The following is a 23,114-nucleotide window of genomic DNA, read 5'->3' as shown; positions in this document are numbered from 1 at the left end:
TGTCAGCTCAGTGCCATTGCTTCCTGATCCGCGTCTTTGGTCTGCTGTCTTTTGTTGTTGTTGGAAGATGTGTTGATTGAGACAGCAGAGTTATAGACTGAGCTTCCTTGCACAGACCCTCAGGAGGCCACGGTGAAGGTCAGGGCTATGGCACCACCTGCCACGGTGACTCACCCCTGGCCCAGGGAGGTGAGGGGGAGGGGTGAGGCCGGCGTGAGAGCTGGGGGCCCGCGGGAGGTCCTCAACACTGGGCCACATCCGCAGTACTTGACAGCCAGCAAGCGTCCATCCCTGAGCTGCTCTGACCAGGTGGGGCTGCAGGTGAGCCTTGTCACTGTGGGTGGGGCAGGCAGCCCCTCAGCAGGGCCAGCTCAGCACAGACAGGAGTGGTGCTGCTCCCAGGCCCAGCGGATCCATCTCCAGGCCCCCGGGACCCCTGGACTGAGATCGGCAGTGCTGGGTGCGGCTGGTGATGAAGCCAGCAAGTCCCCCTCCCCAAAGCCCCAGGGTAGGCCCCGCCTTGTCCTCCGGCAGGTGAAGCTTGAGGCCTCCAAGTAGCAGCTGCCACCGTCCTGGCCACCAGGACTCCGTGGGGTGGACGTGGAAGAGGTGATTCCAGGAGGGAGGCACCTGGGCCGTCCTCACCAGCTGGGAGCAGGGGCCACAGCCCCACCCGTCCCTGAGGCTATGCTTGGGGGAGGCAGGTGCCCAGTCTCCTGTGAGCCTCACCTTCCCCAACACAGTGTCCCCAGCACCCTCTTGGAGATGGGGAAGTAGTTCTAGAAGTGTCTCCAGATGGCCCAGTCCCGGACCCAGGCAGAGCGGTGGCCTCCGGCCCTGGGTATGTCCCTGTCCCAGTACAGCCAGACCAGGTAGAGGACCCCAAGGGTCCAGGCCCGGCTCAGGAGCACAAAGATCAAGACCACCAGGAACACCTGGGCTGGAGCAGGGGGCGCACTCAGAACCCAGGAGCTGCAGCCTGGTGTCCCCTCTGCCCCTGCCCTGGTTCCAGGGCCAAAGTCCCCTCCACCCCAACCCCCACCTCTCCCCACAGGCTCCCCAGGCTGCTTCAAGGGCCTGGGGCCCTGGGCTGCCTCCCTAAGGGAAAGTGGAGGCAGAGGGGCAGGTGCTGGGTCCACTTGCATCCCTGGGATCTGGGGTCCCCAAGCCCCACAAAGGAGAAGAGCCATTGAGAGACAGAGAGGGGGCTGCGGCAGGGGCTGCAGGAGGCAGCAGCCTGGGGAGGGGCCTCGCACAAGGGCAGCCACAGCCCCTGAGCACCGTCCCCAGTGGCCCAAACCTCAGTGCCCTGACCCTGCCACTGGCCTCGACTCTTTTCTGCTCCCTTTGCTGCCCTGCACGCTGGAGCCAGGTAAGACCAGGCAAGGAAGGGTGATGGACACCTGAGCTCACGGAGCTCTGACCAATAGGACCCCATGGAAATGGCCAGGGGTGGGGCCATCAGTGGGGGGGCGGTGTTTGAATCTTATGAGGGGGGTGGGCGTGGGGGCAGGGCCTCGGAGGAAGTGGAGAGCTGGGCTAGCAAGGGTCCAGGAGGGGGTGGTGGAGTCACCCAGGGCAGGTTCTCTACAGAAAGTGCTCAGGGCCCAGAGCTAAGGACCTGACCCCCAGGAGGAGACAGGAAGGCAACAGTGGGTCAGCTGCAGTGTGTAAGGGAGGGAGCCAGAGGAGTGCCCTTGGGGACCCCCGGATAGGACGCCCTAGACCCCAGGCCCAGCAGACCCCAAAAAGACTGCAGTGCTCAGCGTCTCCCCCAGGCATCCACACAGGGCACACAAGGACACACCCCCTATGCAGGGTGGAGGGGCAGAGGTGGGGGGAGCGGGATGACAGCCCCGGGCCGGGGGAGGGCTCTTCCCAAAGGGGCCCAGTGGTGCAGGAGGGCTGCCCTGGAGGGTCTCCCTTGGGTCCTGTCTCCGATGTGGGGACCTTAGTGGGAGCAGGGGGCAGGGAGATATTCCAAAGGAAGCCGTCTGATTGGCAGGCGTCCGCTGGGCATCGCCCCTGGGGACAGGTGGGAGTGAAATGGGGAAGGAGGGGTGGGAGGGGAGGAAGCCGCTACACCCCACATGGTCTCTGTCTGGACCCCCAGGGCTGGAGTGGGGAGCACTGGGAGGGGGAATGAGGACCCCTGCCCCATACCCCCGAGTCTGGTGTCCACCCCATGTCAGGGAGCTGGGTCTGAGCCAGGCCTGGGAAGCTGAGAAGCTTGGACGCAATTGGAGGCCGTGGAAACGGTCGTTGGGAGCCCCAAGGGTCCAGGGACCAGGACACGCCTTGACCCGGCCTCCCAGCCCACCCTCCTCCTCCCTCTACTCTTTATGCCCAGGCATAAAGGCCCCACCCTCTGCCAGCACCCCCCACCCCTGCCTCATTTGTTCTCAGCCAAGACCAGTGCTGCCTGCCTGCTGTTTTGCCTGGGGGTGTCCTGGTCACGCGCAGGCTCCCAGAGGCACTGGAGGCAACAGCTAATGGCCTGAGCTTGTGGTTCGTGGAGCAGAAGTGCTTGGTTAAGTTGGCGCTGGGCTGCCATGACCCCTGCCCCCGGGCTGTGCGGTGGGGAGGGAGGGCAGCTGCGGGGCGGCAGGGCGCCTCCTGCCCCTGCTCCCCACCCCCCCGTGCCTCCCTGTGCCTGTCTTGTCCTTTGAGGAGAAGTAGCTCTTCCAGCAGTTGCCGAATCCAGGACTTGTGGCTGCGCTGGGGGCAGGATGTCCTGCGGCCACTGTTCCAGCAAGCCTGGGCCTCCTGCTGCCCTTCCCCGCACGCCTCGCCCTCTGCTCCCGCCACAAGCCTATCCTGAAGGTCCCTGAGGGGGCATGGCCTCCTAGCTCTGGGCAGCGTATCCCAGAACAGCCTCGTCCCTCGTTCCAGACCTGGGCAGCTGTCCAGGCCCAGAGCTCTGTCCCTGCAGCTCCTGCAGGTGGGAGCCGGCTGCGCTGCACACAGCAGCCGTGTGGGGCGCTGTGGAGCAACTCAGGCACCTGTGGAGGACCACAAGCCACACGCAGAAGTCCATGCGGATGGATACACCGCCACACTTAACTGCACACGTGTCCCCTGCGGGCCAGAAGGAGTCTTCTTGGTGCCTGCGTGTGGAGGAGTGGACTTAAAGGTGGGAAGGATCAGAAGCCCGTGCCAGGAGTCCCATACGGGTGGAGGAGATGGGCAGCAAACAGGGGTTCTCAGGCGAATTAATTTTTCTTTCTCACCTTTCATTCAGTCCCGTGCTCTTTCCTCCTCCTCTTCACATGGCTCTGGTCTCTGTTCTCTGCTAATTGGATCTACCTGGACAGCCACACACCAGCCAAGGTGAGCTCTGGGCAGGGCTCCAGGTGGTGAGAGATGGGGAGGGTGCCTCGGGGACTCTGCCAGCTTTATCTCTGCTCGCAGGGGAAGGCGATGTGGGTGCACAAGGAACTAATTGATTTGGAAACAAAAAAGGGATTATTTTCCACCCTTCCCAGAGATGCCTCCTCCCCCTTCCCCACCACACTGCCCCACACTCCTCCCTCTTCCCTGTCCTGTAGCCTGAGACCCACTGCCTAGGCACACAGAGGGGCAGGTGTGGAGAGGTGCACCTGTCCCCATCCCAGGGCCTTGACCTCTGAGGTCAGCAGGGGCAGAGGCAGCACCTGCAGCTGCTGTCTCCCCTCTCTGCCTCCCTCCTCTCCTGCAGCTGGTGAAGACGGCAGAGCTGCCCCCCAGCCAGAACTACGTGCTGGGGGCCACCCCCACAGGGTCATGTGCACCAGAGCCTTCTGTAATTTCTCCACCAAGAGCAATGCCTTCTCCCGGCGCCTTCCGGGGCTGCAGCCCTGGGTAGCCACACTTGCCGGCCTCTCTACGTCCCCTTGTTCCAAGATTACATCACACTCAGTGTTGAGCCTCAAAGTGAATGAGGAAGCAGCCTCTGGTCAGACCATTCCCCACCACTACAAAGGCCTCCACCTAGACAGCTGGACCCAACCTGAGCACTGACCACTCTCTGCAGGGGGCACAGATCGGGGGATGGAGGGTTTGGAAGAAACAAGATGTGGGAGTGAGGGAATTGGGAGCCACAGAGAGAGCGGTGACTGCTACCCACTGCTCATGACCCTGGATAACATCCTGTTAGCCTAGGTCTTGTCTCAGCCCCAGTGGGGCCAGGCGGTGGTCATCGTGATGGGGAGGGGTGCCCAGGAGGCCCTGTACACCGCCCCAGGACAGCACAGCCTGGATTTCCTGAATTGACAAGTTTTCTTGCGCCGGGCGCTGAGGCCCAGGTGAGTGGGCAGCAGGTCCCGAGGAGGGCTGGGCCCTCCCTGAACAGTCACAGGTGTGGTGGACCATGGGTCCCCAGAGCGGACGACTGTTCCCCACACCTGTAGGGTCCTGCCAGCCTTGGCATGCCTTGTTCCCTAGCCTCATGGACACACTTTCACAAATGCCCCCCACGCTCACCCACAGGGCAAGTACAGCCTGCAAGAGCAGGGCCTCTGGGCTCAGAATCAAGTTTCCTTTTCCAAATCTGTCTCAAAGCCTTGGACTTGACCTTGACCTGTACACAGGGCTGATGCCTGCCTTGCCACCAGGCTGCAGCTGTAAACACTGAGTGAGAACAGGAGTAAGCCAAGCCCACCACACAGCCATTGGTCAAGACAGCTGAGGCTTCCTTCCAGAATGTTCTGTGCAGCCATGGTCATGTGTCTCCAAACACCTTGGGAAGTGGCCTCAGAAGACAGGGAGGGAATCACAGACCCAAGAGCTTTGTGAGGCCAGACCAGGACCCTGAGCAGCGTCCTCTCTCTTCCTCGCCCCTCCCAGGGCCTCCCTGGTGCCTGTGTACTCCTTTGGGGAGAAAGACATCTTCAGATGCAAGGCTTCTCCAAAGGCTCCTGGAGGTACCTGTGCCAGGTCACCTGCAAGAGGGTCACCAGCATAGCTCCCCGCATCTTCTGGAGCCATGGTCTCTTCTCACCCAACTCCCAGGGACTGCTGCTGCCATTCAGCTCGGTGTTGGGGGTTCAAGGCCATGGAGCCTGTAGCAGCTAAGTTCTGGTCAGGACATCTGGGATGTGTTGGTTTGTGGTTACATCAGGAACCAGGATCACAGAGAGGGGGACACTGGGGCCCCACAATCCATTTCTAAGGCACCCCCACAAGACTCCAGCGCCTCCCCCCAGGCCCCACCTCTTTAAGGCCCACATACCTCCCAATACTGCCTTTCTGGGACTGAGCTCCCAACACATGAACAGAAGGGGACATTTCCGTGACAAGCTCTCCATCTCATCGAGGGTACCGGGAACACCGTGCTGGGTGGGGGTGGGGGATGAAGCTTCAGAGGAGACTTAGAACCACCACAACCCCCCACCCCCGACCCCACCCAGTAACGCCACAGGGACACGTGGGGGCCATGCAGTCTCTGCTTGCTACCTCGTGAAAATGGCTGAGCCCGATCTTCTGGGACTGAACCCAGAGCCCTGTGCCTGTGGGTCTGCAATCAGAATGGATTCTTCGGCCAGTGCTGGAGCGGAGGCCATGAGCAGTGGGGGAGGGAGGGAGCAGAGGGGCAGGCACCAGGGCTCACCGCACCCCTGCTCCCCCGGGGCTCCCTGCTGCCTTCCAGGGGTGTGCCAGGCCCAGGTGACCCTGCAGCCGCACTGAGCATGACCCTGCCACTGTCCCAAGGCCCCCTGGGCCTCCTGCCGCCTTTCTGTGCCAACCACACTGAATGTGAGCCCAGAGAATCCTGGAAAGTCCTGGGTTCCCGTATCAGCCCCGCGACGGCCCCAGAGGTCCCTTTTGTGACCCGCCCTCCCCATTCAGGGTCGCGCCTCTGGAGAAAGCATTGTCCGGCCCTGCGAGAACCCCAGGATGTTTCTTGGGAAACTGCTCCAGTCCTGAACTCGATGGCCGTGGCTCCTGTGAAACAGGCAGACCAGGGGATCTCAGTGACTGCTGTCCACCTGCAGAGGAGTCCCCAGTCCCGGTGCAGCGATGCCCACAGCCCAGGCGGCGTCAGGAGGACGTGCTGCACACACTCTACCTGGAATGGCTCCCACAGCTGCAGAAGCAGAGCAGGTGCACCACGGCGTCCACACAGACAGGCATCTGGTCCTCCCCTGGGCAAGGTGCTGACATTGGCCCCAAACTGGTGCCTTTGCTGGGGGAGTGAAATTCAAGGTGGGAAGGCACCTGCGGCGTCTGGGTGTCTGCCTGCATGGTGGGTGGTCCAAGATGCCTGGAAAGATCTGGAGAGGCTCCCCAGGGAGCCCCGAAATTCCCAGAGACCCCCAAAGAGGCCAGAGTGGGGTCCCGCTCTGTGCGGTCTCAGTCGGGCTCCTGGTACCTGTGACTGTCTAGGGGTAAATGGGGCTGAGCCAGGCTCTGACCACTCCCTGCACCCAGGTGCTGCCCTCCCCCTGCACACCCTCCTCCCCTTCCAGCCCCTCCCAGGGTCAGCCCAGACATTTAAGGAGCAGTCTCAGAGGGACTGGACACTCCTGGGGCTCCAGACACAGGCATCTCCCTGGCCACAGCCTGGACCGTGGGGGAGGGGACTCCTGTGACCCCACCTGGAGCCCTGCAGGCAGAGGGTGGCACCAGGATGGCTGACTCCACATCCTCCATGCCACCTCGCCCTGTGAAGACCCTGCAGAAGCAGTGGCTGGAAGCCCTGGGCGCCATGCACTATGTGCTTGCTTTTGTGGTCCTAGGTGAGAATAAGGGGGAGGCGGAGGTGCTGGGGCTGCTTGGTGGAGAGGGACTGGCTGGAACAGCTGGGCTGTTGGCCGGGACATGTGGGTCAAAGGATGGGGACAGGACCAGGGCAGATGTCCCTGCCCACTGTTCCATGCAGGTGGAGGAGGGCTGGAGCTGGCTAAGAACTTGACTTCCCAGGGGAATTCATTTTTCTTTCTCACCTTTCCGCAGTCCCTTTCTCCGTCTTTCTTCTGCTCTTCCTCCTCTTCACACGGCTCTGGTCTCTGTCTGTTCTCTGCATGCTGTGGATCTACCTGGACAGGGACACACCCAGCCAAGGTGAGCTCTGGGCTGGGCTCCAAGTGGGGGGATATGGGGAGGGTGCTTCTGGGACTCTGCCACCCAAATCTGTGTCCGCAGGTGGAAGGCGGTGGGAGTGGACAAGGCACTGGAGGATTTGGAAACACCAACGAGATTACTTTCCTATCAAGGTGAGGGGTCACCACCTTCCCCGGAGTTGCCTCCTCCCCCTTCCCCACCCCACTCCCCTGCACCTGCTCCCGCTTCCCTGTCCAGCAGCCTGAGACCCACTGCCTAGGCTCACAGAGGGGCAGGGGTGGAGAGGTGCACCTGTCCCATCCCAGGGCCTTGACCTCTGAAGTCAGCAGGGGCAGAGGCAGCACCTGCAGCTGCTGCCTTGCCTCTCTGCCTCCCTCCTCTCCTGCAGCTGGTGAAGACGGCAGAGCTGCCCCCCAGCCAGAACTATGTGCTGGGGGCCCACCCCCACGGGGTCATGTGCACCGGAACCTTCAGTAATTTCCTCACTGAGTGCAATGACTTCTCCCAGCTCTTCCCGGGGCTGCAGCCCTGGATAGCCACACTGACCAGGGTCTTCTACATCCCAATCTTCCGGGACTACATTATGCTGAGTGGTGAGCCAAGTGAAGGGGAGGAAGCAGGTCTGGCCCTCATCTGCCCCAGGAGCTCTTGCCCCCATCAGGACCAGACTTGCCCTCAGCATCGCCAGGCTCAGCAGGGACTGAGATGGGGATCCAGAGCTCGGAAAGCACAAGATGTGGGGCTCCCTCTTCCCCTGCTAACGGCTGGGGTGTGGGAATCGGGAGCCAAAGAGGGAGTGGTGACTGCTCCCCACTGCTCATGACCCAGGACTGCGTCCCGTGAGCCGCCAGAGCCTGGACTTTGTGCTGTCTCTGCCTCAGCGGGGCCAGGCAATGGTCATCATGATTGGAGGAGGCAAGGAACTCTTATCCACGGCCCCAGGACGGCACTTAGTCAAGCTCCATGATCGCAAAGGCTTCGTGCGCCTGGCACTGAGGCATGGGTGAGTGGGCATGCAGGTGCCAAGGCCGGGCTGGCCTTGCCCTGCCCAGGCGTCCCAGCCCCTGCAGGTGAGGCTGTGGGTCCCCAGGGTTTCGCCTCTTGCACCTAGAGGTTCCTTCCAGCCTGCGTGCCTTCTCTGTGCTGTGCCCTGTCCCAGGCTCCTAACCGCTCTAAACAGGGCAGGTTCAGACTGAAAACAGCAGGGCTCCAGGTTCCAGACACCCTGGGTTCTCCTTGTAACCTTATCTTGGAGACAAAGCCTTGGACTTGACCTTGACCACTACACAGTGCGGATCCCTGCCTTGCCACCAGGCTGCAGCTGTAAACACTGAGTGAGAACATGAGTATGCGAGCCCACTGCAGTCATTGGTCAGGACAGCTGAGGCTTCCTTCCAGAATGTTCTGTGCAGCCATGATCATGTGTCTCCAAACACCTTGGGAAGTGACCTCAGGAGGCAACAGGAGAGACAAGCCGTCCCCAAGGTACCCTTTGGGGGAGGTCAGACCGGAACCTGACCAGTGTCTTCTCTCTTCTGCCCCTCCCAGGGCCTCCCTGGTGCCTGTGTACTCCTTTGGGGAGAATGACATCTTTAAAACTAAGGCTTTTATCGAAGGCTCCTGGCAGCACCAGTGCCAGTCACTCTACCATAAGATCGTTGGTTTGCCCTTCTACATCTGCTGGGGCCGTGGTCTCTTCTCACCCAACTCCTGGGGTCTGCTGCCCCTGGCCATGCCCATCACTACCGTGGGTGAGTGCCCATTACAGGGAGGAGGCTGCCGTGGGTGGCACAGCCAGCGGCAGCTCTGGCTCACCCGTGTCTCCCTCCCCTGCAGTGGGCGGCCCCATCCCCGTGCCCCAGTGCAGCAGCCCCAGCCAGGAGCAAGTTGACCACTACCACAGGCTCTACATGGACGCCCTGGAGCGGCTGTTTGAGGAGCACAAGGAGAGCTGCGGGGTCCCTGCCTCCACCCGCCTCACCTTCTTCTAGGCCTGGCTCAGCCTCCCAACTCAGCTCCTGAGCCCTGTGCACTGCGACCCCAGCTCCCGCCTTGACCTCCCCTCCAATAAAGGCTGGTTCTGGAGGGAGTGCGGCCAGGCACTGCCACCCCGTCCTGTCTGCTGCAGAGGGGCCGCCTGGGGTGGGTCTCAGCACCCTGCATTCTCCTGCCAGGAGAGCTGACTGTGCCCCGGGACCTGGGAGACGTCTCCCCCTCCTGGGCCCCTGCTCCCCCTGTGAAGCAAGGCTGCTGCTTAGCTCAGAGCTGGCAGTTATGAGCGTCAGGTGCCAGAGGTGTGTATTGAACCCAGGCACTGTGTGGGAATTGTGCATCTTTGTAATATTAGTTTATTTATTTGAAGGGGGGAGAGACAGAGAGAGATGTGAAACAGAAAGAGAGAGAGAGAGAGAGAGATGATGATGATGCTGATGCTGATGCTGATGTGAATCTGCTGCCTCTTGGTTCACTTCCTAAACACCCTCAGTGGCTGGGGCTTGCTCCGGCATAAGCTTGGTCTCCCATATAGGCGGCCCAGGCTCTCGACACCTGCGGGGCTGCCTGCCCCACCCACAGCTGAGAACCCGCACCTGCAGTCCCCCTGGTCAGAGCGGCTCAGGGATGGATAGAGCCCCTTCCTGGCTGTCAAGTGCTGTGGACGTGACCGAGTGGTGATGGCTGCTGAGGTCAGCCCAGGACCCTCCCGCGGTAGAAGATGCTAAGTCCTTGGGCCCCTGCAGCCCTGTGGGAGACCCAGAAGAAGCTCCTGGCTCCTGCCTCAGATTGGCTCAGCTCTGACCATTGCAGCCATTTGGGGAGTGAACCAGCAGATGGAAGAAGATGGAAGAACTCTCTCTCTCTCTTTCTCACCCCCCCTCCCTCTCTCAGTCTCTCTCTTTCTCTCTCTCTCCCTCCCTCTCTGTAACTGTGCCTTTAAAATAAATAAATGAACCTTACACAAAAAGGGAGAGGCGATCAGACTGTAACCCGCTCCTTTCACCAGACCCCTCAGCTTTTGCATCTGGAAATTATTTGATTGGTTCACAGTTCACCCACTTCCTGTTCCATCAACCAATCAGGCATGTGGCCTGGTCCTCGCCGCATGGCAGGAGGCACACTTGGGTCATCACAGGCAGGGAAGCCGATTCTGGGAGGCTCTGTGACTTGGGGGAGACCCCGCGGGTGGTGAGGGCCACAGTCGGGGTCTCTGCCCGCAAACCCAGGACCCCTGCCCTCTCAGCCCTCAGCAGTCAGTGGGGGACAGGCCCTGGGGACTGACTGCAACTGGAACCACAGAGCGAGGGTCAGCGCTCCGCGGCTGGGACGTCCTTGGTGGCTCTGCCTGCAGCGCGAGTGGCCTGTGCCCGCTGGGGCTTTATTCTGGGAGAGCCCAGTGTGTGCTCAGCGCTCCCTGGGCCAGGGGTGCCGTGGGTCCCTGGCGATCCTCCACACTACCCTCCCCCCGCCCCACCCCGCTCTCCCTGTGACCCCTGAACCTTCACCCTGTCCATCTGAAGGTCTCTGCAGGGGCACGCAGGGGACCTGGACTTGTCCCTGCACACTTTGAACTGAGCCTTCTCCCCTCCCCTGCCTCCCCGGTTCGGGCTCTGCAGGCCTCGCCATCTTCCCAGCCCGTGTCCTAGCAGCTAAGGAGGAGACCAAAGACCACAGGGTTAGGTGACTGGCCCGCAGCCAGTGAGAGCCGAGAGCCTCCCCTGAGCCCCGCGGGAAAGGGAGCTGCAGAGCCTGGCAGAAGAGCGATGTCCCGGCTGCCATCCCCTGCCTGCTGAGTCCCGGAGCCACAGCTCCCTTATCTGTAGGTGGCTGCACCTGTCGTCCAGTCAGCATGACTGTACATCACGTCTCCACCCCTCATGCATCAACCGTGGACAGAAAGCCATTGGTGTGCAGGCTCTGCGGGACTTTAGGGGAAATGAGTCCTGCTCACGGGGTGACAGGGACAGTGACACCTGGCTGACCACGTCCCCAAGGGCGTCCAATTGGATACAGGAAACCCAGGCTCCTAACACAACCCAAAGCCAGCCACAGAGGAGCGGTGTGACACAGCTGGAATGTCACATCCCATCCCCCAGCCCGCAGGTTCACGTCTCCAGGACACAGAGGCCACCGCGGCTGTCGTGTTCTCCCCTTGCTGGTTTACTCAGACAATATCGATGTGGTTTGCCAGGGGTCTGATGGATTCCACAGGAAGGCAGCCGTGGTGACTCCGGTAGCTGGCTTCCCTTTTTTCTATTTTTTTAAGACTTATTTATGTATTTGAAAGTCAGAGTTACACAGAGAGAGAAGGAGAGGCAGAGAGAGAGAAAGAGAGAGAGCGAGAGGACTTCCATCCGCTGGTTCACTCCCCAGTTGGCCACAATGGCCATAATTGGGCCAATCAGAAGCCAGGAGCCAGGAGCTTCTTCCAGGTCTCCCATGCAGGTGCAGGGGCCCAAGGACTTGGGCATCTTCTGCTGCTTTCCCAGGTCTCAGCAGAGCTGGATTGGAAGTAGAACAGCCAGGACTCGAAGCAGCGCCCATGCACGATGCTGGCACTGCAGGCGGCGGCTTTACCGGCTATGCCACAGCACCGGCCCCAGTAGTTGGGTTCCTAGCAACCACCTGGAGTTCCTGGCCTGAATTCCCAGCCTTGAGCCAGTCCTGGATGTCGCGGGCATTTTAGGAAGAAAATAGCAGATGGGAGACAGGTGTGTCTCGCTGTCTGTGTCTCTCAAATAAGTAAATAATCTTTAAAAATTGGTTGGGCATATATTTGACACACAATTGGAGAGAACATGGATTTCAAAAACACCATGTTATGCACAGTATGTATTTTTTTTTGTCATCTAAAATGAGTCATCTGTTTAGAAACAGAGGCATCAGAACAGGGCAGCCCCGGTACGCCCTCTGTGGCGTCGGCGATGATCCACTGCCATCAATGCTGTCCTGGTCGCCTTGTAGCTACCTCCCACCTCCCCAACCACCTTACAGTCAGTTGCAGATTTTTCTCTCGTTGCATCGGTAAATAGTTCTGTATGTCTCTCTAAAGTAAGGATTCTTTAAAAATCTGGGCCCAGAGTTGTTAAGCTGCAGCAATGCCAGCGTCCCACATGGGCGCCGTTTGAGTCCCAGCTGCTCCATTTCCCATCAGATCCTGCTAATGCACCTGGGAAAGCAGTGGAGGATGGCCCGAGTGCTGGAGCCCCTGCACCCACATGGGAGGTCTGGAGGAGGCTCCTGGCTTCAGATTGACGCAGCTCTGGCCGTTGTGGCCATCGTGGGAGTGAACCAGTGGATGGAAGACCTCTCTCTCTCTCTCTCTCTGCCTCTGGCTCTTCCTCTCTGTAACTCTGCCTTTCAAGTGAATGGATAAACCTTTTAAAAAATACAAAATATATATAACCCCAGTATCCTTCTCACGGTGGGTGTGAGGCTGGGCCTCTCCTAAAGGAACCCCGGCGCCTCTGTGTGGCCTCCCCCTCCGTGTCCACCTCTGTCTGTCTGTCTGTCTCTCCTCTCACTGGCCCCCAGGAAGTCCTCTGCCCTGTCTTGAGCAGCCCACATTGCGGCACACACTCAGGGATGAGTCTCTCCCAGAAGCAGGGCCCGGCCTTGACCTCCAGCACCCTTGTGCTTCCTGCCTTGGCCTCTGCCCCCAATCGGATCCTTCAACCAGGAAGCTTGCTCCCTCCGGGTGTCCTGCTCTGGCCATTCAGACGTGATGTCCCCACTTTCTGGATCAACTGGCCCTGCTGGCTTCCCAAACCCCAGGCAGCTCCCACGTGGGCCTGGCTTGGGCTCAGGTCAGCTCCCGTCCTCAGCGGGGTCATCCTGGCTTCTCTGTCCCAGCTGGGCCTCTTGACTTCTGTGGTCCTGTCCTCCCTCCTGCTGAGCCCTCCCCACCCCCACCCCTCACCCAGGGCTCCTTGGGCTTGGAATGCAGGTTGAGGCCCTTCCACCCTCCCCCCAGCCCACAGAGAGGCCCCGCCCCTCCTTTGGCTCCACCCCCACCCATGCAGCTCCTCACCCAGCTCCTTGCTAATGACGGTTCTGGGAGGCAGGGGGATGGCTCCCATGGTTGGATTCCTGCCACCCACACAGAATCCTGGACAGAGACACCAGGTCCTCCCCTAGGCCTGGCTGCCTGAAGCCCTTGTGGGCGTTTGGAGTGAACCGGAGGGTAGGCGCTCCCGCGGCCGCTGTCTGCCAGGTTCTCTCTGTGCGCCCCAAATTAAAAACATCCTCTTCTCTGCTCTCCCCCTCCACAGCTCCACTCCTAGGCCCTGGAGCATCCTGCAGCCTCCCTTGCCGTGAAGGGCAAAGTCCCAGCCTTGGACCGAGGGTGGAGCATGGACTCTAAGCAGAGGAAGCGACCCCAGGCTGCCGCTGGCGTGGCCGTGGAGCTCATCGCCCGGGAATGGCCCCGACAAGCCAGAGGGCCGCCTGGACGCTGGCCCAGGGACGAGGGGAAGATCTCCCGAGAAGAGATTTTGTTGGACAGTGGACGACCAAGTGGCATTCCCATGATACGGCCACATGTTCTTTCTGTGTAAGTCCCAGGCGCAGACAAGGTGCCAGGGATTGAGTAGGACAGGCAGGTGCCGGGGGATGCCCTGACCACACACAGGCTCTGCTGCGGTTTCCACGTGGTCTCTGTCCCTTTCAACATCTGTGTGTCGGGAACTCGGTCCCCAGGGAGGTGTGTGTGCCTTGAAGACCTGCGGCCTGGTGGGAGGTGCTGGAGTCACCTTAGAAAGGAATGTTGGGGTTCTAGTCCCAGTCGGGGCACCGGATTCTGTCCCGGTTTCCCCTCTTCCAGGCCAGCTCTCTGCTGTGGCCAGGGAATGCAGTGGAGGATGGCCCAAGTCCTTGGGCCCTGCACCCACATGGGAGTCCAGGAGAAGCACCTGGCTCCTGCCATCGGATTAGCGCGGTGCGCCGGCTGCAGCGCGCCGGCCGCGGTGGCCATTGGAGGGCGAACCAATGGCAAAAAAAAAAAAAAAAAAAAAAAAAAAGACCTTTCTCTCTGTCTCTCTCTCTCTCTCACTGTCCACTCTGCCTGTCAAAAAAAAAAAAAAAAAGAAAAGAAAAGAAAGAAAGAAAGAAAAAAGAAAAGAAAAAGAAAAAGAAAGGAATTGCAGGGCCCAGTTTCTTCTCCCTCTCTGCTGTAATGGCCACCTACCACACTCCAGAGGTCCTGACCAGAACTTGAGCTGTTACAGCACCATGACCTTGAATCTCCAACACCGTGAGCTGAATAAACCTCCTTCTCATCACAAATAGCTGATGCCTGAGGCCACTTCCCACATGACTGTGCAGAGAACTTTCTGGAAGGAAGCCTCAGCTGTCTTGACCAATGGCTGTGTAGTGGGCTTGGTGTATTCATGTTCTCAGTCTTTGCAGCTGCAGCCTGGTGGCAAGACAGGTAGGTGTCAGCCCTGTGTGCAGGTCAAGGTCAAGTCCAAGGCTTTGCCTCATACACGGTGAGAAAGGAAGCCCTAGGGCCCTGTTCTTTCCAGAGTGACCGGGTCTTGCTCAGAGCGGTGGCACAGAGCCTGGGAGCCTGAAACACTGTGTATCACAGAAGGCACCAGAGCTGACAGTACTGTCCAGTTGCTCAGCTCTGGGGACCTGCAGTGCCACCTACAGGAACTGGGAGGTCAGGGGGCTGAGTGGACGCCAGCCCAGCATCAGGACCTGCAAACCCACCCACCCGCGACTGACACCTTTGTGATCCAAGCAGAGCTGCCCTGGTGCCACAGACAGGGCCCCATGGGCGCCCATATCAGGATGACCACCATCTGCCATAGCTGGGGAAAGTCCAGGAGAAAGTCCAGGCTGTGACGGCTCACGGGGCGCAGTCCTGAGGCCAGGTAGGTGGGAGCAGTCGCTGCCCCTTCTGGGCATCCCTATTCCCCCACCTCAACCTTTAGCCCAGGGAGGGGGAGCCCCAAACCCTCCAGCTCCCAGCCTGAGCCCACCGCACGGCACAGTCAGGGCTCCGGGCAGGTCCCTCAGTCTGGAGGCAGGGAGAGGGTCCTGCTGTGGTGAGAAACAGCTTCTGCAGGGGCTGCTTCCTCCCATTCAGGGACGGCTCGCCCCCAGGCATGATGCACTCCCAGAACATGGGGACATAGAAGCCGGCCAGCCAGGCCAGCCATGGCTGAAGCACAGGGCAATCCTGGGAGGTGCTGCAAAATTACAGAAGGCCCTGGTGCCCATGGCCCCGTGGGGGTGGGCCCCCAGCACGTAGTTCTGGCTGGGGGACAGCTCTGCCGTCTTCACCAGCTGCAGGAGAGGAGGGAGGCAGAGAGGGGAGGCAGCAGCTGCAGGTGCTCCCTCTGCCCCTGCTGACTTCAGAGGTCAAGGCCCTGGGATGGGGTCAGGTGCACCTCTCCACCCCTGCCCCTCTGTGAGCCTAGGCAGTGGGTCTCAGGCAGCAGGACAGGGAAGGGAGAGCAGGTGCAGGGGAGTGGGGTGGGGAAGGGGGAGGAGGCGTATCTGGGGAGGTGACCCCTCACCTTGATAGGAAAGTAATCCCTTTGGTGTTTCCACATCACTCAGTTCCTTGTCCACTCCCACCACCTTCCCCTTGCGGGCAGAGATGCGGCTGGCAGAGTCCCTGAGGCACCCTCCCCACCTCTCCCCACCTGGAGCTCTGTCCAGGCAGAGCCACATCAGGTAGGGAAGAGACAGAGACCAGCGCCGTGTGAAGAGGAGAGGAAGAGAAGAAAGAAGGAACAAGAGCCTGGGGGACGGTGAGAAAGACAAGTGAATTCCCCTGGGAGCCTGGTGATTGCACCCAGCTCCCCCCACAACCCCTGCCTGCAGAGACCACCGGGCAGTGGCGTCTCCTGTGGTCCTACCCCTGTCCTTTTGCCTGGGTGTCCAGGCCACCCGCACGGCCACCTGCCCCTTGTCCGCCTTCTCCTCTGGCAGACCCCAGGTCCCCATGTCTTCCCCGTCAGCTAAGAACAGCACAGCCAGCTGATGCTCGGACCCTGTGTGTTGACCTCTTTGCCATGGTCTGAGAATTTCAAGGCTCCACGGGGAGCCTGCACGCACCACACACACAGACTCATCCTGTCTCTTTCCACCTTTTAATTTGCCCTCTCACCTCCAGGCCCTCTGCACCCACCCCCACACCAGACCCAGCATGGAAGGTTCCCATTGGGGCCAGACTCCGACCAGGCTAGGTGAGGAGGAGATGCCTGTCCACAGGGAGGCGGTAGAGCGCCCCGGGCTCCTCACACAGCTGCCTACAGCCCCTGCACGCCCGCATCTCTGCACAGAGGTCACCGCAGCCGCTGCAGGGACCACAGCGGCCCCTTCCTGCAGCCAGGAGAGGCAGGGCCAGAGTTCAGCACTGGGGCAGTAGCCAAAGGACCACTCGGGAGAGCGAGGCTTGAGGACCACCTCGGGGACCTGCCTGGCCGGCGCGCGACAGGGACCCCGCCTGTCTCCTGGGACACTGCTTGAGCTGAAGGGCCAGTCTGGGGCTCACAGGTGTAGTGGATGGGCATGGAAGGGCAGCAGGGGGCGCAGGCGGCCTGGGAACCGCGGTGGCCCAGCACTTCGTGGCGCGCAGCACAGCCAGCAGCTTGGCGGGTTCAGGCACTGCTTCAAGAGCTCCTTCTCCCAAACCTGGAGAGGCCCCACGGGCGCAGGGGTGCGGCCGAGTTTCAGGCAGGCGCCCACGAGGCTCCTTGCAGCACGGTGTGGGCGCACCCGCCTGGCCACAGCAGCTCCTTACTCCTGTCCCAGCGCCACAGTCCGTCCTGAGCACAGATCCGCAAAGGCTGGGCTCAGGGTTTTGCATCCAAAGGCCAGACAAGGACTTATCAGACAGGTTGGGTGGAGGGGGAGAGAATAAGGCTGGGTGGCTTGTACCTGCCCTGCTCACTGGCAGAATGGATTTTTATAGCAGGGGCGGGGCAAGGCAGGAGCTGGGGGTCGAAGTGCACGGGGCTCAGGGGTTCAGCAGGGAGGCTGAACCAAGCCTACAAGAAAGTGAGGTGGGTGGAGGCAGGGACCCCGCAGCTCTCCTTGTGCTCCTCAAACAGCCGCTCCAGGGCGTCCATGTAGAGCCTGTGGTAGTGGTCAACTTGCTCCTGGCTGGGGCTGCTGCACTGGGGCACGGGGATGGGGCCGCCCACTGCAGGGAGGGAGACACGGGTGAGCCAGAGCTGCCGCTGGCCGTGCCACCCACGGCAGCCTCCTCCCTGCAGATGGGCACTCACCCACGGTGGTGATGGGCATGGGCAGGGGCAGCAGACCACAGGAGTTGTGCAAGAAGAGACCACGGCCCCAGAAGATGCAGGGAGCTATGCTGGTGACCCTCTTGCAGGTGACCTGGCACAGGTACTGCCAGGAGCCTTTGGAGAAATTCATACCTTTGAAGGTGTCGTTCACCCCAAAGGAGTACACAGGCACCAGGGAGGCCCTGGGAGGGGCGAGAAAGAGAGAGGACGCTGCTGAGTGTCCTAGACGGACACACTGGCACTCTGGGGGCAAAAAGTCCCTCCCCTGTCTCCTGAGGCCACTTCCCAAGGTCTGGAAGCTCTTATGTCTTCCCGGAAAGTTCTGGAAGGAAGCCTCAGCTGTCTTGACCAATGGCTGTGTGGTGGGCTTGGCATATTCCTGTTCTCACTCAGTGTTTACAGCTGCAGCCTGGTGGCAAGGCAGGCGACAGCCCTGTTACAGGTCAAGGTCAAGGTGAAGAACATGGCTTTGTCTCTGAGACAGGGTCACAAGGAGAACCCAGGGCTCTGGGCCCAACGTCCTTGCTGGTGTCAATCTGAGGCTGCTCACTGAGGAGAAGTGGGCACAGCCAGGTCTGACAAGGTGGCATCAGGGCCGACAGGTGCGTCCTGGTGCAGGGTGTGCTGTCGGCTCCTGAGAGCGCTATGTCAGCTGCAGGTATTCTGAGGTCTGACCCGGGACCCAGCCCAGCCTCCGCTCCTACATGCCCACTCACCCGTGTCTCAGCGCCAGGCACACGAAGCCTTTGTGTTTTTTGAGTGCGAGGCAGTGCCACCCTGGGGCCGTGTACAGTGACAATGACCACTGTCTTGCCCCACTGTGGCTAAAACAGCACAAAGTCCAGGCTGTGCCGGCTCACGGGACGCAGTCCTGTGTCATGTGCAGTGGGTAGCAGTCACGACTCCATCAGTGGCTCTCCCGAGTCCCTCACCTCACCCATTAGCAAGGGAAGGGGAGCCCCACATCTCATTTTCCAACCCCAGCCCACCCAGTGCTAAAGGAGAGCATTGCCAGTGCTCAGGACAGGTGTGGAGTCCTAGTGCAGAACGCCCTGGCCAGGGGCTGTCTCCTGCCCTTTAGCCTGTGGCTCACCACTAGCCATGATGTAGTCTCGGAAGACTGGAAGGTAGAAGAGGCCGGCCAGTGTGGCTAGCCAGGGCTGCAGCCCTGGGAAGCGCTGTGAGAAGTCATTGCAGTCGGTGGTGAAGTTACAGAAGGCTCCAGTGCTCATGACCCCGTGGGGGTGGGATCCCAGCACGTAGTTCTGGCTGGGGGGCAGCTCTGCTGTCTTCACCAGCTGCAGGAGAGGAGGGAGGCCGAGAGGGGAGACAGCAGCTGCAGGTGCTGCCTCTGCCCCTGCAGACTTCAGAGGTCAAGGCCCTGGGATGGGGTCAGGTGCACCTCTCCACACCTGCCCCTCTGTGAGCCTAGGCAGTGGGTCTCAGGCTGCAGGACAGGGAAGGGGGAGCAGGTGCAAGGGAGTGGGGTGGGGAAGGGGGAGGAGGCTTCTCTGGGGAGGTGACCCCTCACCTTGAAATGAAAGTAATCCCTTTGATGTTTCCAAATCCTCCATCTTTTTGTCAACACAATCTGTCTTACCTCTGCGGGCAGTGATGGGGTTGGCAGAGTCCCTAATGTACCCTCTCCATCTCTCCCCACCTGGAGCCCTGCCCAGAGCTCACCTTGGCTGGGAGTGTTCCGGTCCAGGTAGATCCACATCAAGTAGAGAACAGACAGAGGCCAGAGCCGTGTGAAGAGGAGGAAGAGGAGAAGAACCACAGCAAAAGGAACGGGAGAACACTGAAGAAGAAAAATGAATTTCTCAGGAACCCCAGTTATGCAGCCACACCTCTCGTCCTCCACCTGCAGGGATCCCCTTGCAGGGGCAAATGGCCTGTCCAGTCCCCAGGTGTCCAAGCCTCCCACAATGCGATCCTCCCTCCAATGCCCTCTAACCAGGCAGAGCCCTCCACTCCTTCCCCCTTATTCTCACCTAGGAACAGAAAAGCAAATACATAATGGAAGATGCCCACTACTTCCAGCCACTGCTTCAAAGGCCAGGAGACACAGCAGCTGCAGAGATGTCCATCTTGGCAGCCATCTCTGCCTGCAGGGCTCCAGGTGGGGTCACCGGTGTCCCCTCTCCCAGGGTCCAGGCAGTGGCTGGGGAGATGCATGGATTGGGAGCCCCAGAAGTGTCCAGGCTCCCTCTGAGACTGATCTTTGGAAGTCTTGGCTCTGTCAGTCTGGGCTGACCCTGGGAGGAGGGTGTGGGTGTGGGGGTGTGCAGGGGAGGGGCAGCACCAAGGGAGACAGACCAGAGGGGGGATTGCCCAGAGCTTCGCCCCTCCTTGCTCTCAGGAAGGGACAGGGGTGGGGGCTCTTTCTTTTTCTTTTTTTTTTTAATTTTGAGGATTTTATTTATTTATTTGAAAGGCAGATTTGAGAGTCAGAGAGAGACAGAGGTCTTCGGTCCCCTGATTTACTCTGCTGATGGCTGCAAGTTCCGGAGTCGCGCCAATCCAAAGCCAGGAGCTTCCTCCGGGTCTCCCACACAGGTGCAGGGGCTCAAGGACTGGGCCCATCTTCTGCTGCTTTCCCAGGCCATAGCAGAGAGCTGAATCATAACTGGGGCAGCCTGGACCCAAACCAGTGCCTATAGGGGATGGTGGCCCTGCAGGTGGCGACTTTTCCTGCTATGCCACAGCCCTGGCCAAGGAGGCTCTTTCCTACAGGAGCCTGGCATCTGGGGTCAGGTGGCTGGTGGTGGGGGTTGGGGTGAGGTGGGGACAGGGAGCTCCCAGGGTCACAGGGAGGAGGGGAGGACTCCCACCCACCCCATCTTTCCTTCCCTGGCACTCCGCCCATCCCCTCTGTGGCACACAGACAAGGGCTCCAGGTTCCTTAATGCCTGGGCAGGCCAGGGGCTTCAGGCCAAGGCAAGGCAGGGGCTGGCGCCTCCCTCCCAGCACAACACCCTCCACCTGGCTCCTTCCAAGCTGCTCAGGTGAGCAGGCAGAGGCCAAGGCTCCTCCTGGACCCAGCTCCAGCTCAGCCCTCAGCAGTCAGTTGGGACACACCTTGGGAAAGTACTGTGGAAACCATAATGCCCCAGGAAGGCTCCATGTTGTGGCTGCTGGAGAGGACCATGGTAATTGCTGCCTGGGGTCCCACCCATTGCCTCTTTCCCTTAGGTGCTGATTTGCTTATCTGAATCTTTTACCTGGGAGAGCCAGTGTGTGCTCGCTCCCTGGGCAGGGGTGCAGCACTGTGGCAGGTGGTACCGTTGGTCCCTGGGGTTTCTCTGCAGTGCCCTTCCCCCTACCAGCCCTGAACCTTCACCCCTGCCCTCCTGAGGGTCTCTGCATCCGGGCACTCAGGGCACCAGGCCTTGCTCCTGCACGCTTTGATATGAGCTTCTCCCTTTCCCTCCCTCCCCTCCCTCTGGCTCTGCTGCCGAGACCCAGGCTGTTGTGGTTGATTTGTTCTGAGAAGAGGAGCATGGTGGGGGCGAGAGGTGCGGAGTCACCACACAGACCCCGGGAGTCGGGTCAAAGCGGGCCAGAGGCGAGCAGCCTGCAGTCTCCTTTATTTCAGTTGGTACAGCAGCTTATATAGCCAAGGCAGCCAATCCAGTCAAGGGGCAGTTTATGCTCTAACCAATCATAACCTGTTGCCAGGCAGTATCAGAAGCCATCTGTTGCAGGTGGGTTTTAAAGCCATTGCTGAATAACTGATGCTTGCATGCCAGCGGCCATCCTGGCATGGCCCTCTCATTCCACCACATTTCCCCCTTTTCATTTATTTTTGAGCAACGGGAGGCATGATTCTTGGCCATACCATTGTTGACCCCATTTCCATGTGGTCTCTGTACGCAGCTGTGCCTGTCTTAGGTTGCCCCCAGGGGATCTTACCTGTCATTGACAAACCAGCACACAAAACAGGAGACCACAGGAGTGCTTTCTCAGATAGGGGTAGGAATGAGGAACAATGGTTATCAGGAATGGCGTGATCGCACACAGGCTGTGGGCTGTTTGAGTGGCTGACCAGAGCTAGTGGGGGTATAAAGCAGTAGCGGATGTGGCTATGGGCAGTTTCTTAGGGTAGGATGATAGGGCAGGTGCGTCTGCTACCAAGGCGGACTCTCAGCCTTGTTCAGCTGGTTCTGGTTGGCTGTCAGTTGCAGGCTTGATGTTTCTGGCTGGTACACAAATGGGCCATCCCGCATTCTCTGGAAAGACACAAGCATATGCTCGACCCTTGGTTAGCAGAAGCCTTTTTACCGGCATTGGAATCCAGGGCCTGAATTCTGCATCCACTCCTACATTTATGGCAGACATGTGGGAGGGATGTGGTCTACTGGCTGCCCTGAGAGCCTGGGGTGCCTGGGGACTGTCACAAATGTGGGGATCCTCACTGGGTGTGGATGGGATGACCTCGTATGGGTTATTGCCTTGAGGTTGTCTGTGTTTACCCCACAAGTATTTGGGGAGTGGCTAACGAAGCATTGCTACCTTGTTTGCTACATTGTTTTCTGCATTTTTTGCTACCTTGTTTGCTACCTTGTTTGCTACCTTGTTGGCTATATTGTTGGCTACATTGTGATTTTCACAGTCTGAGCTCCTTCTCCCTAAGTCATAAACTGTTGCATGTGAGGCAGAGGCTGGAGTGACAGGCTCCTATCACTCACAGATTCACTCTGTTTGGTAATCTGTGTGGGATTCTGAGAGGGGGGTCTCTTTCCCATGTTTGAGTGTTTAAGAGCAGCGTGCCACGCCAACTCTAGCCAAAGGAAAGACACCCACAGCACTGCTGCCATAACAAAACAAATTCCTAGCACCTCAGTGGCTGATGGCATTGTGCAGGGGTTCCCTACGTTAGACAAACAGACAGTGGTGTATCAGATCATACCCATGTCCTGTGCTTAGTGGGGGACTTCCTTGATTCGTTAGGTCAAGGCCGTATGCCCACGCAGTGTCTCCAGAGCGTCACCTCTCTCGAGTGAGGGAAGATGACTTGGTTCCGAATTCTGGGATGATCAGTCCTTATGTGAATTCGCTGGGCGAACCGAAAGTAAAAGGAGGAGCTGAGAAGTGGGGTACAATTCTGGGCGGTGTGTGCCTAACCTGGGGTCACTTAGAGGACAAAGACAAAGGAAGGGGCGTAGGAAGGTGTCCTGTGCTCACCCTCATAGAACCGAACAGCACACAAAACACTGAGGGGCCTACTTGCTGAAATCCAGGGGGGACCTCGCCAGTCCGACATGCTGTCTGTACCTCTGGCACTTAGTTCGGTTCTTGACGCATGGAAGGAGCTCAGTGAGTTATGATGAAGGAAGGAGAAACTCCAATCTATTTCTGCGTTTGGGCTCATATCAGTCTTCACTCCAGTATTTTAACTAAACACCTGGGAGGAGCTTGCAGCTCAGTGCTGTGGTTCAGCGTCAGCTGTTTGTGGAGGCCGTGGCTGGCGGGAAGCACCTGCAGCTAGGCAGAACTTGAGCTCCAACATTAAGGACCCCTCTCATGAGAACCACTGGGCCAGGGAAGGCCCGGTCTGTGACCCGCAGACTCCCACCGGCTCCACCTCCTGCCCACCACAATCAGATCACCTCTCAGCCTTAATCCAGCAACTTTTCAGTCGTGACGGTTTCCACACCTGCCTGAGTTTTGGGGAGGCAAGTTCTGCTCAGCCCATCACAGGGACAGCGACACCACATTGGTCACTTTTCCAGGGTCACCCAAGGGACTGAGGACAACCAAGCTCCTGGTTGTCTAACCCCAAAGCAACACACGGCCCAGCCTCACACATTT

General features: G+C 59.6%; 2 protein-coding genes across 2 annotated transcripts; one reads left to right on the top strand and one right to left on the bottom strand.

Moving 5' to 3' along the window:
* The first annotated feature begins 6,499 nt into the window (after window positions 1–6,499).
* Window positions 6,500–9,430, top strand: LOC138846891 (2-acylglycerol O-acyltransferase 3-like). Its single transcript, XM_070063911.2, has 7 exons — window positions 6,500–6,716; window positions 6,934–7,041; window positions 7,123–7,193; window positions 7,430–7,634; window positions 7,870–8,044; window positions 8,590–8,792; window positions 8,878–9,430. The coding sequence occupies exons 1-7, from the start codon at window positions 6,608–6,610 to the stop codon at window positions 9,030–9,032; spliced, it is 1,026 nt and encodes a 341-aa protein (XP_069920012.2). The 5' UTR covers window positions 6,500–6,607; the 3' UTR covers window positions 9,033–9,430.
* Window positions 9,431–16,952: 7,522 nt separating this feature from the next.
* On the bottom strand, window positions 16,953–20,451 carry LOC100338537 (2-acylglycerol O-acyltransferase 3). Its single transcript, XM_089321957.1, is given in 8 exon segments — window positions 16,953–17,194; window positions 17,280–17,482; window positions 18,017–18,097; window positions 18,099–18,171; window positions 18,394–18,598; window positions 18,832–18,902; window positions 18,984–19,101; window positions 20,404–20,451. Coding segments are annotated over 8 exon segments (954 nt in total). The 3' UTR covers window positions 16,953–17,039.
* Window positions 20,452–23,114: the final 2,663 nt, after the last annotated feature.

This window comes from Oryctolagus cuniculus, chromosome 19 (genome assembly GCF_051225735.1).
Source record: "Oryctolagus cuniculus isolate XC-2025 breed Fujian yellow rabbit chromosome 19, ASM5122573v1, whole genome shotgun sequence".
Lineage (NCBI taxonomy): Eukaryota > Metazoa > Chordata > Mammalia > Lagomorpha > Leporidae > Oryctolagus > Oryctolagus cuniculus.
Note: the sequence above shows the minus strand (reverse complement) of the source record. Positions and strands in the feature narration are given on the sequence as shown.